At 34.7% G+C, this 20221-nt stretch overlaps 1 protein-coding gene across 2 annotated transcripts in view; it reads right to left on the bottom strand.

Annotated features, from left to right (window-relative positions):
• Positions 1–1805: 1805 nt before the first annotated feature.
• LOC122032297 overlaps positions 1806–20221 on the bottom strand; it is a 54184-nt gene continuing 35768 nt past the window's right edge. The window contains exons 1-3 of one of the 2 annotated variants that reach the window (XM_042591576.1): positions 2446–3339; positions 2198–2378; positions 1806–2117 (exon numbers count right to left, since the gene is read on the bottom strand). In XM_042591576.1, coding sequence (XP_042447510.1) covers positions 1977–2117; positions 2198–2378; positions 2446–2483 — 360 coding nt within the window. In that variant the 5' untranslated portion in view covers positions 2484–3339 and the 3' untranslated portion in view covers positions 1806–1976. Of the gene's footprint in view, positions 2118–2197; positions 3340–20221 lie in introns of those variants that run through there. The other variant, XR_006126023.1, reaches the window with a different exon arrangement.

Here is a 20221-nt window from a genome sequence, read left to right on the forward strand (position 1 = left end):
AGGCTTAGAGAGATGAGAGAGGGTCTAAGCAGTTGAGAGGTCAAGAGCAAGCAAGTGGTCGAGGAGAAATCTCGATTGAGAAAACGATTCTAAGATTTTAGTTTCACTACAATGATTGTTGATATCATAAGTATTGTTTACTCTCTTATCTCTATATTTATTCTCATATAGATGGATCTATCTCGAATTAGCAATATAAACTTTGGAATTATACCAACATGTCTACCCAAACTTGACACCTCTTTGCACGGAGACCTAGCTAGTATGTTCGCTTCAATGGACTACTATCACTAGCTTTCCAAGGCTCACCTAGATTATCTCTTATACTTCCTGACATCGAACTGGGGTCAACCCATTAAGATCTATGATAGTTGTCCCCTCATGACAAATCAATCTACACTCAAGACGATATTGCTAGAATGTTTGCTTCAATGAACAACCCTTATCACTAGGGCTTTACAGTTCATCTAGATTATCCTCTCTACATTGTGACTGACTCTCCATGTCTCATAAGATGTGAATGTGCAAGTTAGTGTCACAATCATGTAAGCTCAATAAGGTGAGAACATAGAATACACATGTCATGTAATAAAGAAACAAACAAACACTTAATTCAAATGTCAACAATTACATTAAACTACTTAATCGTAGAATCTAGAGAACTACTCCATAGAGATGGAGTTACAACCAAGAGATATCAAAGAAAACATTCTACAACTTAAAACTGGAAAGAAAAAGAAGAGAGCTTAGCCAAGTATTGCTGGTGCCTTTGGAAAAGTCTCCAAGCTCCGATGGTGGGCGGATTATCAAGACGACTAATGGAAGGAAACCCTCCTCCCCAAGTTTGGAGGCTTCTTGGGCCTTTTATAGCCCTTCCAACCGTTTAAAAGGGTTGGAGAGCACCTAATCGTCAAGGTGGACTCACCACTACACAACTATGCCTAGGAGGCATGACCATGTTTTCTCTAATGAAGCTTCAAAAGGCATGGTCGTGCCTTTGGGGAACGGCAAGCCTATCTTTGGTTCTAAGGCGAAAGGCACAACCATTTCTAGGGTGTGGTTCTTCTCGATGGACAAAGGCACTGCCATGCATGGGAGACACAACTGTGACTTTCCAACTGTTCCTTGCGGTGGAGAAAGGAATACCAAAACATGAGGGGAGAACTATGCAAAATATCAAAGAAATATCAAAGTTGGTCTTAAACTATATCACAGTTCTCCTTGACAAACAGACACATCTCTATATGTTGGCATTTTGAAGTTCATCCTCTTAATGCTTTCAAGACAATTAGTCCTTCTAAGAGCAAAGTAGCTCAGACACCATGTGTTGGATCGATTAAGATGCAACTGTGGTAGAGGAGGGATCTAAACAATAAAAACATCAAATTTGTCACTAGCTTCAAAAGGAGTCATTCACCATATTGCTTGCAACTTAGTCTTCCTGAAATTTTGAGAGATTCTCATCGAGCAATGCTACAACAGGTCGACAACAAATATCAAAGAAATATAACCAGAAAAATAGAAATCAGCAGTGAGTGAGTGATTTTCAAGAATGGGCAATGATCAGTAGGGTTGACAATCTTATAGTTGAGCTTTTGATCTAATACTTTGGCTCAAGAAAATGAGGTTGCAACTGTTTACCTGAATTTTGAGGGATACATTTGGATAGGAAAATGGAGTGAGTCATCTTTAAATGATAAATCAAAAAGAAACACTTTAATTCGCTATGTTCACCACGCAGCTGCGTTAAAAAAAGAGTGCCCGACGGATGTCTACAAAAAAAAAACACTTGATATACAGATGAATGAATCACATAATTCTTGGAATCTATTAGAATAAGAGGATCAAAACTTGCCCAACAGATTGCTGGATGTGAACACTGCCGTTAAAGTGAAAGAAAAATAACAAGAAACCTTATATACAAATTCGGTTATAATCTCTTACTACAATTGGTAGTCAGTGTCTAGGAAAACCTCCTACTGTGTTCCCTTTAGTGCAGTGTAAACAGAACCCCAGTTCTCAATCTGATCAGATAATGGCTTCTTGTAAATTTTCACGTGGCAGCTGAAAAACTTCTGCTTGAGTAACTTCAAGAAATCCCAAACATCCATCAGCTTCTGCATAATCAATGACCGTTAAAGCCAAGCTAGTCCGAACCACAATAAATGGTGTTTTTACAAGGTAATAGAGAACTTACAATCAAGTTGTTGACAAGATCCTCGTAGTATACGAGAACATGATGGGAGCACTTAAAATAGTCCAAAGAATCAGTACCCAATTTATCTGCCGGCTTTAGTTCAGCAATCGATGATGTTACATCGATTGTGGGATTATATTTTGCAAGTACATCAGCCTGCGTATTATGAAAGTATGATAGTCTGTCTTGGTGATCTCAGGGTTTTATGGTGCACACATTGCTCAAGTATGATAGTCTGTCTTGGTGACCTCATCCTTGGAATGCACATGAGCTTTATGAGTCCCATTTAGTTGTTTCACATTCCGATCATGAGTATAGCAAGTATTGAAACTAAACGGCATAGTAGGTTTCTTCTGAAAAGAAATATTGAAAAAACTCATTTCTTATTGAAATACTCAATTACACTTTTGTGGTGTTGCATCGAACCCTAAAAAAGCAGGTAAGATTATGAAAACACTAATCAAAGGATTAATCATTTGGTAATCAAGGCAGTATATCTATGCAGAATAGAACAGAAACATCAGTGTAATGATATTAAAAGTGCAAAAGCTATGCAAACGTCTAGAAAAAAGGCACTTTCCAATTCTAACAAGTTTTTTGGAACTCATTTACCTATGATATAAGACAACTGTCTCTTGGTTCATCATGACTGCATTCTAATAGAATTATAGAAATAGGACCACTAAATAAGTCCTTTCTGATACATTGGTTGGAAGTTTGTACATAGTCGTATAGCTTGCATGTCTTTTCTTTTCATAAAGTTAATAGCATATTACAAAGGTAAAGTGCAAGAAAATTGTATATCAAACAGAAGTTTAAAGGCCAAATCAAGGTTTTCTTGTTGAATTTGTAGAATAAAGAGTACTTATTATCTTCATAGATCAATTCTGCAACACATTAGATAAATCTTAAAAGTGAGTAAGATGGATGGAAGCATTGAAAATTCCTGCAGAAGGTAAACAGTTGTAAGATCACAAGTTTTACATGAAGCAAAGCAGAGTTGATAATAATAAAAAAAACACATTAGATAGATAATCCTAATCATCATTAACAGGTGAGTATTTGGGATCAGTTAACACATTAACTAAATATATTTTCAATTTAACATAAGACTTACGATCAGGCACAACATGAGACAAACGACTAAATCAAAGTTTCCAAAGGTTTTTCATAGTTTATATTTATATATCCCTTTTTTTTGTCAACAATGCTCTCAAATTGAGCCAAAACTTTTATTCATGAAACTAATTAGCATTACAAAGGAATGCACCCTACAACCCTCAGCATGCAATCAACATTGAAGATTAAGTAGTCAAGAACAAAGAATGATGCATTAGCAAATGGTTTCTTTTGTCATCCAAACAGAATAATAATTGCACTCGGGGCATTAAAGATAAAGATTCCTACTGTCAAACTTCACAATTAGCAATCTACTATATCTAGCATACATTATTTATTAAGAAATGGGCATCAATGTGTGATTATTGATATACTAGAAACCCACTGTGATTCTCTGTCAACAACTGGGCGCCTAATGACCATCTGCCAATCCTTATCAAGGCCAACTACATTGAACAAGAATGATTGTTGGGCTAGTACACATCATAAATCCATCAATAAAAGTGTCATTGCAATCTCAAAGGATCCAACTACACTAAAAGGTGGACCTAAAACCACATCAGTATCAAGCTTAAGCATGCTTGATAAAGGAGTTGTCCAACAAAATCAGCAAGCATGGAGGTATATATCCTACAGCAGATTGTGAGCTTTACAAAGGGTAATCTAAGAAAATTATAACAAAAGTTAGTTTTTATGGTGAAGAAAATTTGCTAACATTCAAAAATTTCACAACAACCAAAGCATGAGTTGAAAACTAACAATCTATGGATTCTAAGAAGCATATCTTACCTAATCATTGAAAAAACCTAAGTTCTATTGGATCGAGATTACAGGGTAGAGGGTAGCCAATCGCTTTTGTTTTGTACCTACAATTTATTAATACACAACAAAAACATAAAACACAAGCAAATCGAACAAATTTATTTACATGATTAGAAACCCTCGATTCCTACTCCACAACCTATGATTTGCTAGTGGATCACTCTTGGAATGTCACTATTTTTTTCTTTCTCGGATATCTTTCTATAACCTTCCATACAATCAGGTTGGCATGGTTGGTTCATGCAAGGGTGTTGTTGTCAATAGGTCTAGGGTCGATTCCCAGTGAGTGTGAAATGTCTCTAGTTGCCTCAACCCCTCGCATTCGCTGTTGTTGCTAAGTGAAATCCCCTGTGATTTACCTCCCTTCCAGACAGCGGAGGATCACCCTAGAGAAGCTGCCGAGGTGACAATTTCATCTTTTTGCTGCCAAAGAACAACAAAATAGGATAAAAAAGAATCAATTACAACAATAAAAAATTACAAAATTAGAGCTTCACTCTAGCTAACTTTCAATTGTTACTTACTTTCTATCGCTTTTCAATGATCAAGAAGGCTACCAAATTTTCTAGTTTATCCCCGGTGACTTATTAGAATCCACCTGATCAGTCCACTATTAAAAAAAAAAAAAAGCAGCCCGGTACACGAAGCTCCCGCTATGTGAGGTCACAAGGAAGAATCCTAATAGTGGACTGATCAGTCCACTATTAACTTACCTTAATTGACTGATTGCATCAGTCGATTAAACATGCATGTAGTCGACTTCTCTTGCTCATGACTACTGGCCCTCCATCCAATCAATCGATTTGCTATAGCATTTGAGTCGTTTAATAGTGGTAGCTAAATTTGTGTACTCAATGACTCTTTCTAGATTCTTGCAATTGAAATAGTCGATTAACTTTATCGGTCAACTCTTCATGCGAATTAAAATATTTTATTTGTTGGTAACCCAACTTGAGTCCACTGCTAGGTTAACTGAATCATACTGAACATTCTTCAATCGATTAAAATTTTAAATCTAACCACTCTAATGTTGAATCTTCATCTTTACTAAAAGACCTCATGCCTCGAGGATTTCCTTGTCTACTTAGTATCAATCAACCTCGACCAATCAAAATTTTCACTACCTAAAAGTCTAGCCTTTGGGACTTCATCCTTTGTCTAGTGTTAGTTAACCAGGACTTCCACTTACTCAACCATGTTAGCTTTAACACACAAGGAAGCACCACTCCTAATCTCTGAGTAATTTATGCTCTTTCAAGTTGGACCCCTCCCCCTTAAAAGATACATATCCACCTAAACTAGAATTCTCCCCCTTAGTTATTGAAGTTCACATCAATAATATGAAAGAACCCATTAGAGAGTTGACTGAGAAGCTAGATAGTGAATAGTGAACGTCCTTGAAATTACAACTTCAAGGAATCTTATTAATGCACTAGTAAGGGCGATTCAAATCAAAATGCAATAGGAATAAAATAGAAGAGAGACACACAAGTTAACATATTCAATTTCATATGGTTCGGCACCTTCATTCCTGGTCGATGACCTAAGATCTTTAAATGGATCACTCCTGAAAACCCACTATGCTTTCTCCTTCTCAGACAACTTTGTAAGTGAAGAAAACACTTACAAGCTCTTTAAATGTTTATAATTGAACCACAAGAATAAAAGATTTAGAATGAGGCATAAAATATTAGCTCCTTATGTTTGGGAATGTTACCCTTATAATATCCTCCAAGACCCTCTTTTTTAAGCCTTCATCTAGCTTCATCTTGTTCTTAAGCGTTTATTGATCAATCGACTAATGCACTATAGACATTAGTCATAAACTAACTTTTCTCATGAACACATCTCTCCATTGTTTTACTGTAGTAGCAATCCAATGGATCTGGTTAGGATTATCAACAGCAGAGATTATGGACTATTAATTATGGAATATATGTTGCCATAATTATGCTATTGGCTTTGTATATATTATTACCTAGAATAAATTATCTATAATTAGTATATACCTAGAATAGATAATCTGTAATTAGTATGTTAACTGCATATATTTTCTTATTCAAGATAGTTTGTATAGCAATTCTATTTAATGTAAAGATATGGAAGAGGAAGGCATTCAACCATTTTACACTGAAAATGTCATGGTATCAAAGTGAGGTTCTCAAATTCATAGCTGAATCTTTGGATTTGTGTCCGATATTTTTTTCTTCCATCTTCTTAAAGCTGAAATTTCAAACTCTAGAGCCGAAAGAAAGGTGCTTGCTCAATCAATGAAGGATGAAATTTCGTCTGTTTGTCTTGTTATATTTTTGGTTGATTTCTTATCAACTTTTTAGAATTTATTTTGGTCAATCAACTTGTGATTGAGAGTATTGCGTTAAGATTTCTAGTTTAGATTTTTTTTTTTGAACGGCTACTGAGAATTTTTCTGGAAGAAAACCTTTAGAGACCTTAGCTATTAAATTTACAAGAAAGAATTATGTAACATCGAAATTTCAGTTCAAAATGTTTCTAAAAGGGAAAGAGCTTTAGAGTCACATTGATGGGTCTTCTATGGCTCCCAAAGATCCTAAGGAACTCAGCCAATGGGAGACAAAGGATACTCGAATTATCTCTTGGCTTTTAGGATCTATAGAAGCCTATACGGTGAACAATCTACACCCCTTTGGTATAGCCAAGGAGATGTGAGATTATCTAAAACGAATATATCATCAAGATAACACTGCAAGATGATTTCAAGTCAACTATAACTTGAGATTAGTAACTTCAGTCAAGGTGATCTCTCTATTGAGCAAAATTATTCTGGATTTCTTAATCTTTGGAATGAATATTCTGGTATTATCTATTCAAAGGTACCAAAAGAGGTCTTACCCAGTATTCAAGCGGTTCATGAAGAGAATAAGCGTGGTCAATGTTTGATAAAACTGAGACTAGATTTTAAAGTAGCACAGGCGGGATTGCTGAATAGAAAATCCAGTTCCTTCTTTAGATGTATGTCTTGGTGAATTGTTGTGTGACGAACAAAGATGGGTTACACAAGCTGTTATAGGTGCATTAATGGAAAAAATCTACACTTATCAATGTTGCTTATGCGGCTCAAGGGAGGAACCGTAAAAAAGGGTCAGCTACAGCTAAAAGGAGTTTGGGCATATTGCTCACAATGGTAAGAAATTCTACAATTACTGTAAGCAACATGGACACATTATCAAGGAGTGTTCTACATGTCCAGAGAATCGACGAGCTCAAGCTTTTCAAGTTGCTACAGTAGACCATAATATTATTAGTCCTACATCTACGGCCACTAGCACCAATCAATATGTTCTTACTCCAGAAATGGTCTAACAGAGGATTTTCATAGCCTTTTCCACTTTTACACTTCGGGGCCAAGGTAAGACTATTTCAACATGGTTCTTGACTCTGGAGCATTCAATCATATGACTAGGTCATATGATCTGTTGCATAATATACGGCAGTATAATGGCACACAAAATATTCAGATTGCTAATGACAGTAATCTTCCAATTACAGCCATTAGTGATATAGGGTCTTCTTTTTGTCATGTATTTGTCTCTCCTAGGTTGTCTACAAGATGGTGGATAACAACTGTGACGTACATTTCTCTCGTGGTGGTTGTATTATACAGGATCAAGTGCCGAGATAGGTGATCACGAAAGGGCCTAAATTGGAAAGATTATTTCCGTTGTAAATTACTGTTCTTAGAAATTTGTCCTTCTCTTCTATTGTTGTTACAAATAAGACTGATGCTTAGCATAAAAGCTTGGGCCACACAAATAATGTGGTTTTAGCTAATTTAATGACGTATGGTTTGCTTGGTAACCACGATCAGTCTTTTAATCTTCTATTGCCTCTTGATTGCTCTACTTGTAAACTTGCGAAAAGTGAAGCTTTACCTTTTCCTACTCATAGTGGTCGTGCTAACACATGCTTTGAGATAATACATAGTGATGTTTAGGGCATTACTCCTGTCATTTCACATGCACAGTATAAATATTTTGTGACGTTTATTGACGACTATAGTCGTTTCACATGAATATATTTTCTATGCAGTAAAGCCGAGGTGGTTAATGTTTTTTAAAAAAAAATTGGCTTATATTGAGAGACAATTCTCCACTTGTATTAAAGTTTTACTATCTAATAATAGTGGTGAGTATCTATCACATGATTTTCAATCTCTTTTGCATCAAAAAGGTATTATATCTCAACGATCATGTCATTATACTCCTCAGCAAAATGGGGTAGTTGAAATTAAACATCGTCTCTTATTGGATATGGTACGCACATTGCTCTTGGAGTCTTTAATTCCACCTAAATTTTGGGTGGAAGCTTTAATCATTGTTGTTTATTTGATTAATCGTCTGCCTTCTCAACAATTGAATTTTGATTCTCCTTACTATCGTCTTTTTGGTATGCATCCTAATTATCACATGTTGCATACATTTGGATGTATTTGCTTTATCCACTTACCTTCTCATGAGCGACACAAACTTATAGCATAGTCCATACAATGTGCTTTTATGGGTACAACAATGCTCAAAAGGGGTTTTTGTGTTATGATATTGTTGCTAATCGTTTATGTATTTCCAAAAATGTGATTTTCTTAAAACATGAATATTATTTTCCGCAAGATGTTTCTCCTTCCAAAAATGTTCTTCTTCCTAGCTTTGATGATCTCTCCACCAATTGCATGTTTTATACCTGGAATTGTATATCAACGACGACAAAACCCATCGTCACAAATTCTTTCCAAGCCTATCCTCTTGCATCTATCATCCTGCTGATATATATGGTTTCTTTGCCACTTTAGTTGATACAACAATCCCTACCTCTTATTCACATGCAACTAAACATGCATGTTGGGTAAAAGCTATCCAAGAACTTCTAGCATCATCCAGGGTTTGCAATAGAAACGCTACTTGGAAGAGCCATCTTTGAGATTTGGAGATTATTCCGTCGTCGAGGAGTGCATGTAGTTCTTCTGAATACATCGAGATCGTCTACACGAATTTCTAGTTGTAAAACTATATTTTTGGTTTATAACTACATCATCATGGAGTAGTCTCCCTAATTCTAGATTAGAGAGTAACTTGGCGTTATGTTTGATGAAATAATGCATTGATCCTCTTTTTATTAATGATGTGTATGATTCTTGATTGGTTCTAGTTCGTTTCACTTTATCCATCTATGTTGTTAGATTCAAGTTTGGGATAGACCAAGGGGTGAACCCTAATTTGAAATCATTCCATATAAGCATACGATTGGATCCATAGAAAATAGGAGACATACTTAATGGTGAACTCTAATCTCCGACCTCTCCAATCGACTTGAGAGTTCCTCCGAGTAAAGATAGTGCCTAGGGGATCGTAGGGCTCTAGTGACAGAAGCTTTCTTAAAAAGCATTCCCTAGCACAACTACCACGAAAGTAGTTGAACTCTCTCAAGGCTTTTACGATTTGTCACCGAACTTAAAGGATTTATCAAAATTCACTTTATGAGTTGCAATTAGAATAGACACATCGGTGTTTGATTTCTTTTCTTCTTCCCATAGACGCATTCAATTACCTTTGGACAAATCCTTTCAAGATAATCATACATTAAAATAAAAGAGGTGCATTCGTTAATTCATCATAGTGAAATCAAAACCCTAGAATTACCTTCTGAATTAGCTTTTTCACTGTTTTCGTTCAATCGTGCTTATTTCTCTTTCCACAACACACCTTTCTCGATCGTCTAGATAACCTCCTTTGCAAGTATTTTGGCATTCAACAACACGGTCCTAATGGATGATATTTTTATTACTTGACGACAACCTAAGCTTGTGGTACGAGGACATTAAGTTTTTAGACTGTCTTTGTTGATATCGAGTCTTATTTGTGATTTGGTTAATCTAGATTCATTCTTTCCTTTCACTATGATTTTTTATTTTTCCTCTTGTAGGTGAACAAGTTCTTTTCATGTGAAGGTCTACTAGATCAAAGGTTATTTAGGATTTAGACCTCGAAATTGAAAGAACATGTCATGCAAGAAAAAACCTACAGAGGCAGTTGAAGGCACAACCAACACCAATCATGGCCATCAACGACAGAAACTGACTTCTGAAGGACTATGTCGCACCTAGTGCGAGGGGATTAAGGTCTAGCATCACGAGACCTCCAATAGAAGCAAACAATTTCGAACTGAAGCCTTTGCTGATTTCCATGGTCCAACAACACCAATTTAGAGGCTCAAAATCTGCATTAACAATATAATGATGTTTCTACGGATGGCATAGACTGCGACCGTTCCCTTTCACACTAAGGGGCAAGGCGAGGGCTTGGCTAAATTCCTTGCCCATAGGAAGCATCACGACATGGAATCAAATGGAGCAGCACTTTCTCGACAAGTATTTCCCTCCTAGCAAGAACGCGCACATCATGAATCAAATCACAAATTTCTCAAAAAAGAACGGAGTCTTTTCAAGGGACTTCTACAACAATACTCACATAACGAATTTGAAAAATGATTGATCATCCACACGTTTTACAACGGAATCACATATTCTACTAGGGTTTCATTGGACTCAATTGTTGGAGCCCAGGGCACACGGTTGTGAATTGTCAAGTCAGAGTCACACCTTTGTAAGGGGTTCAAATGGAGCAAGAGGATGCGATCAACAACTACAATCAGAGGTCGAACCCAATTCCAACACTTGCAACCCTGGTGGAAAAATCATCCCAACTTCTCCTATAGAACCAAGAGAACATTGGGCAAGTAAATTATAGGGCACAGGAGTTCCAACAAGCACAAAAGTCTTACCTGGAAACTAAGCTAGACAACTTCTCCAGCACGAAAACCTCAAAAATTCTGAGATCTTCACTCTCATTTCCCTCCACCTTCAAGTTCTTTTCCCCATCTCTTCTCCCTCTCCTCAGCAACCTCCATCCACTTCCTCTCCTCCTCAAACTCTAGATCCATCAAACCCTAATTTCTTTTCCACCTCAAGAAAACTCTTTCTTCTCTCATTCTCGCCGCCACAAACCCAAGTTTTCACCTTGCTATTTTCTTTGATTGTATTGTGAGAACCATGTAGGTTCGAGCTCACGCGTAAAAAGGAAAGGGCAAAGCTTCAGATGAGGGTAATGATTTTAACTATTTTGGCATTATTTTCTGCAAGGCTACTCATAAATAACACTCGCTACATGGATGACTATGTTTTGACAACCCTCGAGCTTAGGGAAGATATTGATTAGATGTTGGATAGAGTAGGATGGAATAGATTTATGAACATGAAATACCCTACCTACCTAAGAGTTACCCTAGTTCATTGGTTCCATTGAAGCAAATATTATGCAAGGAGAGGGGTGTGCCGAAGGACGGATCATGTAATGATGAGCATAATTGGACTTCAGCACAATTTAATTTTGTTTGAGTTGCCATTAGTTGGGGAAAGATGGCAGCCCAATGATTTTAAGGATGACAAATTTTGGATAAAAATTACCAGGGAAAATAGATACAACGCCTCCATGAAATTCTTACCCTTATTTTGTATCTTATTTTCCATTCATTTCCTACATAGCATGAGCATCTTTATAGTTCGGGAGACTGCTATTTTGTATTATATGTTGACAGGGCATAAAGATCTTAGCTTTTGGATGCATTTGAAGATAGAAAGCCTCGTGTCAGCACCTTACACAACCTACCCTTGGCCTATGCCACGATCGTAAATCATACTTGGAGGCAAAGTGCGCAAACAGATCAACATTGAGAGGTCTAGCAACCGACACGACGGTGTCAAGCACCGGACAATGCTAGCCAGGAGGCCACACTGCCTGACCATGTTTTCCAACATGATCATGGTACGTGTGGTTGTTTCCTCCTTTATTGTAGGGGTTCCATCGAAGAACAAGCCACCTTTATACCCTATAAAAAAGACAACGAAGCATAGGCAAAGCATCATCCAGGATTTGTGACAAAAACCCTACTTGGGAGAGCCATCTTCAAGGTTTGGAAATTATTCCACCGTCGAGGAGTGTGTGGAGCAAGGTTTAAAATTTCAACCCGTGTCGAGGTTTTGGTCACCAGAACGATACGATTTTGGTATCGTATCATGTCGTGCCGATACAGTTTCGGTATTTTTTATTTATCTATAGTAATTATAAGATAAATACGTTTTTTGTGTATTTAAAAATAATTTGTATATTGATTTATTATAAGTTATCAATTATTGAATAATTTAATATTGTTAGAAAAAATAATTAAAATAGTTTTATTTAAATAGAATTGGTATATCAATAATTCAAATTAAAATGAAAGTATCTATAATAATAATAATAAAAATAAGTATATAAATTAATACAAGATATTACTTTATATTAATAATAATTATATAAATTAACTATTTATTCATTTAATTAATTATTAATTAAATAATATATATTTTAAATAGTAAAAAAATATCAAGTAAAAAAATAAAAAAAATATATCAGAATGTAAATATAACTTTTTAGAATTTTTAAAAAAATTTAAATGAAATTTAAAATAATAAAAAATATATTAAAATATAAATAAGAATTATTATATATTTTTTAAAATTTTTAAATGAAATTTAAAACATTATTTTTTTCAGAATATTAATTAATAAAATTTATTTAATTTATTTTAAATATATTTTTTATATATTTTATTAGGATAATTTAATTAAGGTTTATACAAGCCTCTTTGAAATATCACACCTCCTCCTTAGAAATTATTTAAATTAATTAAATAAAATAAATAATTATTAAAAAAAAAACCTGCGTATGCGAGATCGCCCGTGATGATCATGGGCGTTCCCACGAGGGGCGTCTGGCAGCATTAGAAGCGTCGCCGGACGCCTCCGATGGCACCGCAGAAGGCATCACGCACGACGCCTTAGGTGCTGAAGGCGTCGCGGAACGCCACCAGAGTCGTCCCACGTATCCTCCGGCACCGACGGAGGCGTTCCACGTCTCCTCCGGCGCCCTCGAGACGGGAAAGCCTCCCGTGCCGGTTTCGGCCACCCGACGAAACGGTAAAAACCATCCGTGCCGAGCGGCACAGCACGACATTTCATACCCTGGCGTGGAGTTCTTCCAAATACATCGAGATCGTTTACAACAGACTTAATTCTTATTTCTAGTTTTTGGTTTATAACTCCATCGTCATAGATAATCTCCCTAATTCTAGGATTAAAGAGTAATTTGATGTTATATGTTTCATGAAATAATACATTGATCTTCTTTTTATTAATGATGTGCATGATTCTTGAATAGTTCAGTTCGTTTCTCTTCATTCATCTATGTTGCTAGATTCAAGTGAATAGTAACCTCGTTGGGATAGATTAAGGGATGAACCTAATTCGAATCATTGCATATAAGAATATGATCGGATCCATAGAGAATAGGGGCATACTTAATGGTGAACCCTAATCTCCGACCTCTATAATCGACTTGAGAGTTCCTCTTCAAGTAAGGGTAGTGTCTATGGTGAACCTAGAGTTGCCTTCCGAATTAGCTTTCTCACTGTTTTCATTCGATTGCTCTTATTTCTCTTTCAACAACACACTTATTCCTGATCAATTAGATAATCTCCTTTGCGAGTATTTTGGTATTCAACAACACAATCTAGTGGACGGTATGTTTATTAATTGACAACACCGTGTGCTTGCAGTATGAGCACATCACTCTATATGTCATGCCTTCACGTAGACCGCCACCTCTGGGTCAACTACATTCTGATGCTCCAAATCCTAGGACCCTCGAATGTCTCATGTCATCCTTCTCTAAAATCCATGGACTTTGAGCCATCAAGTCATTAGCTCCCTTGGCCACACAGTCTCACATGTGTACTTTGGTAGATTATACTAATCATGCATATCAAATACAAATATGATCTAAACTTAAATTATTTGCTCAAGCAATCAAAATCTATGAGACCTCTAGCCATCAACTCCCTTCGCCACAGTCCCAAGAGAAATTATATAGAAAATTCTCGAAAAGAGAGGTGTTAACGTAAGATATATTGAATCAATTAAGGATATGTATGAAATAACTAAAGCATTTCCAATAAAGATAGAATTACTTTAAGGATTAGCTCTAAGTCCCTATCTTTTTACACTAATTATGGATGAACTTACTGCACACATTCAAGACACGGTACTGTGGTGCATGTTATTTGCAAATGATATTATTTTGGTAGATGAAACACGTGAATAAGTAAATGTTAAACTAGAATCTTGGCGAGAAACACTAGAAGGAAAAGATTTTAGGCTTAGTAGAATAAAGACAAAATATATGAAATTTAAATTTAGTAATATTAGACATAATGAGACAATTGTTAAGATACGAGATGATAAGTTGTCGGGAACCGAGAGCTTTAAATATTTAGGATCATTTTTACAAAATGATGGAAGGATTGAGAGAGATGTCTTACATAAAATACAAGAAAGATGGTTGAAATAGAGGAAAGTGTAGAGTGTTTTATGTGATCGTAAAGTACCTCTAAAATTTAAAGGAAAGTTCTATAAAACCACAATTCGACCTCTATGTTATATGAAACTGAATGTTAGGTTATGAATCGAGCACATGAGCAAAAGATGAGAGTTGCAAAGATGAAGATGTTAAAGTAGATGTGTGGACATACGAGGATGGACATAATAAGAAATGAGAGCATTAGAGAGAAAGTCATAGTTGCATCTGCTAAAAGAAAACTCCAAAAGACACTTAAGATGGTACGAGCATGTACTTAGACGACCAATAAATGCTCCAGTTAGGCGATGTGAAAGTATAACACGCATATCAAACGAGGAAGAGAAAGACCAAAAAAAACTTGATTAGCAACAATAAAATAAGATAAAATTTATTTAAGTATAGATAATATAGTACGAGATAAAGCTTAGCATATAAAGATTCATTTAACCGGCTCAACCTAGTGGAATAAGGCTTAGTTGTTGTTAAAACTATAACCCAACCCCTAAACTCTAAAAGCAAAACTCTAAATAGCTTAACGAGTGTAATGTACCCGAGGTAAGATTCGAACACTTGTTGCCTAGAGAGCCTGTCCCACCATAGCCTCGGGCTCTGATGTCATATGTTCATACCTATACTACTTTTAAATATAGGTTTCACCTTGAAATTGATTTTTATCATAGAGGTAAATACTTCTCCACTAAAGAAATAAATTTTCCTAATCCAAGGTGAAAACTTTTAACTCCCTCTTAATTCAACCTTATCTTCATTTCTAATAATTTTCTCCCTTCTGAGCCTCTAATTTGCATCAACAATCTATTTTGGATTATAAAACAGCTACCTAAGTATTTTAGAGAGTCAAGAGTGAATATATATATTCATGGGAGGGTAAACAACTTAAAACTACCAAATTTTAACGGAATCAAAAACTCCATAAAATTTTAGTCTAAATCCAATCAAAACTAAAGTTTCAACCGTCTTCAAACAAAACCAAATTTATTTAGTCAAATGTGTTCGGTCTTCTCTAGCAATCCAAACAAGAAAAATCATAAATATTTCTATACTAATTGCAAATTTATAAAATTTCTGGTATTAATTTATTATGGAAAATAATTTTATAAGAAAATACACTATTCTCAAACAATGACATGAAGTTGAAAAGCAAATCCCATACTTTGTATCAAAGCCATTTTCATGACTTCTATCGACAAAAGTAACCAAGTTTTTAAACTATTTTAAAAGTGATTTTTCATCATGATCTTCAGTTATATGCACATGACTTGTATATAATTTTTCCTTTATTGATCAAATTGTAATTCCTTGATACTCAATTCAACTACATGCATCGCATAAACATCTTAAACTTAGCTCATTATCCTAACATTTCACTTGTTTCTGTGTCTAAATATACAAACAAGTCAAATCGTAAATTATAGTAAGATGATTTTAGAAGTTCTCCTTATCTTAGGTGATCATGCAAAAATCTACACTAACAATTGATCATGCAGTTAATACCTAAGATGTCAATTATTATCATCATTCTCGATATTAACTGCATGACTTGTGCCTAAGCATGGCATAAATCAAAAGCATACAAGTCATAAAATTATATCGTATAAAAATGTGTCAATTGCAAGATAAAATATGTTTAATCTTATTATGTATCAATTTCTCATAATATGTCAAAATCAAAGAAGATATTTTCATCTAATTTGACACACCTAAGGATTTTTATAGCATGTATCAAAATTTCATCCTAGAAATCCTTTTCATGCATTTTAGACGTAAGCCTCTAGCTAATTGTCCACTTAATGCATGATATGATTTGTATGTGTCAATTAACTCAAAAGTTATTCAATCATCCCTACTTATTGGCACACTCTAAGGTTTTAGAATAGGACTACCTGAAGTGTCAACTCTAGCCTTCTAAAGATAGTTCGCTCATCCCAAACCCATTTAGTATGATGGAATTACACTAATGGAGTTTCAATATCTATTGGTACTCCTTGCGTTTTATAAGTAATCATAAGGTGCAGCCTCCCTTGATACCTTCCGAAGGACTCTCTTAGACTTCCTAAAAGCATCAACCTTGGGTGAACTCATAACCTCCTTTAATACTTTACTACCATGTCTAGTTCTAAAGGGTTCTTTTGATTTGGTGTCATAATCAAAGTGAATCCTATAGTAGGTCAGCCCACTAACATTTGACTTAGGTTTGTATCTCAAACAACTCTTCTTAATATTTATCTCTTGCCTCCTTGGACCTAAGTCTACTTTCTTAAACCCATTTGTGGTCTTCTCAAGGGTGATCTTTTCTAAATAATCAAATCATCTCTCAGGGCTTGATTTTCCTTCTCTAACTCTTTAATTCTATTATTTAACTCCTCAAGGGTCTAGAATTGTTCCTAAGAGTATCAAATTTCCTCTTTTTATAATATGAAGCACTAGAATCATAAAATATATCTAGCATGCTTCTTAACATGAGAATGAGGTACATCATTATAAATTGCAAAAAAAAAAAACAACTTAATGATGATACCTTACGTGTTTAGTTTAGAAGCTCCTTATCTTGTGTTTCTTGGGTTGCCACCCATTCGAACATTCATTATAGTAGTGTCCCTTCTTATTGCAAGGGAAGCTCACCATGTGGTCCTTTCCTTTTTTATCATAGGTGTGATTCCCTTGGGTTTGTTCTCGGATTTGTAGTTCACTCGACGTTCTCTCTCATCAAGAGGGAGGTGAATAGTGATTTGTGCTTCGATCGTGTTCATCCTTCGGTGTGCTTGTCTACAAAGAATTAAACACAGTAGAAACTACAAACAAAAATCAAAACACAAGCACAACACCTAAATTTTATGTGGTTTGGAACCTCGATTCCTACTCCACAGTTAAATAGTTGACTATTATTGTTCATCAATCGACTAATGACTAAACAGTTGAGTGCAACAGTCAAATGTTCGTTGCAACAATAACAACAGTCAATTGTTATTGTTTATCAATTGATTGATAGCCATCAATCGAGTTGTTCAGCCAAATTTCAAATAATTTGTTTGTTGCAACAATGTCATTCTCAAACTCAATAATAATGTGTAGCAAACCCCCTGTTACTCCCTAGTAGTTGATTGATACATTTTTTTAACCTTACCACCTAGCATCCAGTCCACCTTGACCTGTCGAGACTTCACCATTGTCTAGCATCTTATCAACTTTAACCTACCAGAACTTCACCACTACCTAGCATTCGGTCTACCTTGAGAACTTCACCACTACCAAACATTCAGTCTTCTTTGATCTATTTAAACTTCTCTGATTATCAAATGTCTGATCCTTCATGATCCACTTGAACTTCACTTCGTGTTCGGTAAACTGTGATCCACTTGAACTTCGCTTTTCATGACAAGTGTTTGGTAAACCATAACCCACTTGGACTTCGCCTTTCATATAAACTTCATGTTAAACTTTCGACTGTTAGATGTTTGATCAACCGTACTCATTTAGACTTATCCATTGTTAAGTATCGATCAATCTTGGTCAACCTCATTCGAGGCCGATTGCATCAACAATCTCCCTTTTTGATAAATTCTCCTCATACTTATGTCCCACTCTTGTCAACAAATATATTGATCAAACATTGAAACTCAACTCTAGCCAACTCAAGTTTAGTCAACCAAGCTTAACTAACCTGGTCAACCTTGATCAGAGATCAATTGTACTAACAACATTCCTCTTCTAGATTTTTAATAACATGTATAAGTTAGGTTAACTCATTAATCCAACTTTCTACTTATGTTAAAGCATAAATAAAAGTTTCATAACTTAAACCTTTCATTTTCCTCCTTTGGCATACATTAAAAAGTTTCCTCAAACTCTATATGTCAACATCTCAATAGAGGTTCCCTACCTTTCATTTTCTCCAATGTTCAATCCTGAGCATACAATCCTTCAAGAATACATCTCCTGCATTCACCAATATTTAAAATCATTCATTCTCCGCCTTTCATACCTAAGTCATTTCTCATGCCTTTAAATTGGATCTCCTCTTTAAAGAATGTTCCACTTCAATCATTGCACTAACAATGTTTTGAAGTTTCTAAATCATTAGGAAAGTTTAAATTTTATGTCATGAGGTTAAAACTTCAACCTTGAATCTTAACCTCTCCTCAATTCTTGTTCTCATCCCTTTTTAATATCTCCTCATTTACACTAAGAAAATTCTCTTTAAATATATATCCAAATATATCAGAAGATTATGGAAACTTAAACTACCTAAGAGTGAACTTAAATGGCTGAAACAACCCTATTTCAATCAAAATCATCATTAGTTGACTATCAATCGATTGATACCATCAACGATCGACTGATCTTCTAAAATAGTCGAATAATTTGAATATTAAATGTGTCAAAATTTAAAAATGCATAAGCAATTTTATAATTTTTAATATATATATATATATATATATATATATATATATATATATATATATAAAAATTCATATAAACATTATTTATGTCAAATAATATCAAGGAACAATAATTTTCTAAAAAAATACTTTTTATTTTTAAAAAATGACAAAGTTTAAAACCATTGAAACCTTTAATCTTTCACTTTAATTTTGTATCAACATCATTAATGGTGATTTTTATCAACAAATAGAATTTGCCAAGGTTTTTCAAAATAATTTTAAAAATATTTTTAAAGTAAATTTTCAAACCATGATCTACGAGATAAATGTACATGGCTTATACATTAGTTTTCCTCGTGATTGGCCCGACAAAATCCATGTTTTTTATAACACTTAGCTCATTTAGATGCATAAAATCAACACATTAAATTTTGCTCATCATCCTAACATCTCACTTGTCTTTAATGTATGCAAGTTATCATATTTAAATTTGATTTTTCCTAAACTAAGGATCACATATCTCTATCTAGATATTTTAATTTGACCATGCTCCTTACGATGTCAAACAATGTCATTTGTCATTAATTGTAAGGAATTAAATTATGAAAATGACCATGACATATATCAAATGCATAACTTTCAAAAGAAATTTAATTGAATGATGCACGTGTATCATAACATGGCACTATCAAAATCGTATATAAATTTAAAGAAATGACTAACATATAAAGATATATATACAATCAACATGATGTCATGGCATGTATCAACACGCAAAAATGATATGCATAAATAGCATGATAATAAAAATCCTTATATCTCCAATCTAAGCGTCATCATGTAATCATTATGTCAAATACAAAATTTGATATAAGCGAACCAACACCTTTGAATGCGCTAAAAAATTCAAACTTGGCACACTTTCGAATTCTATCCCACCGTGTCAATTTTAATCAACTCAAGAACTCAATTCTTATTAGCACACTATAAAATCCTCAAGGATAAAATTTGAAATTTATTTTTAAGATATCACTATACCACAAAATGCTCTAAAATATTAACTTTACCATGGTTGGATTAACTATCCTTCCAATCTAAGTTGGCACACCCTATACCCATCTAATGTGAAGGGATCACACTCTTAGAAACCAAATATATATTGGAGCTTGTTGGATGTACTAGATACTTACTAAAGATAA

This window comes from Zingiber officinale, chromosome 11A (genome assembly GCF_018446385.1).
Source record: "Zingiber officinale cultivar Zhangliang chromosome 11A, Zo_v1.1, whole genome shotgun sequence".
In the NCBI taxonomy this organism is placed as follows: domain Eukaryota; kingdom Viridiplantae; phylum Streptophyta; class Magnoliopsida; order Zingiberales; family Zingiberaceae; genus Zingiber; species Zingiber officinale.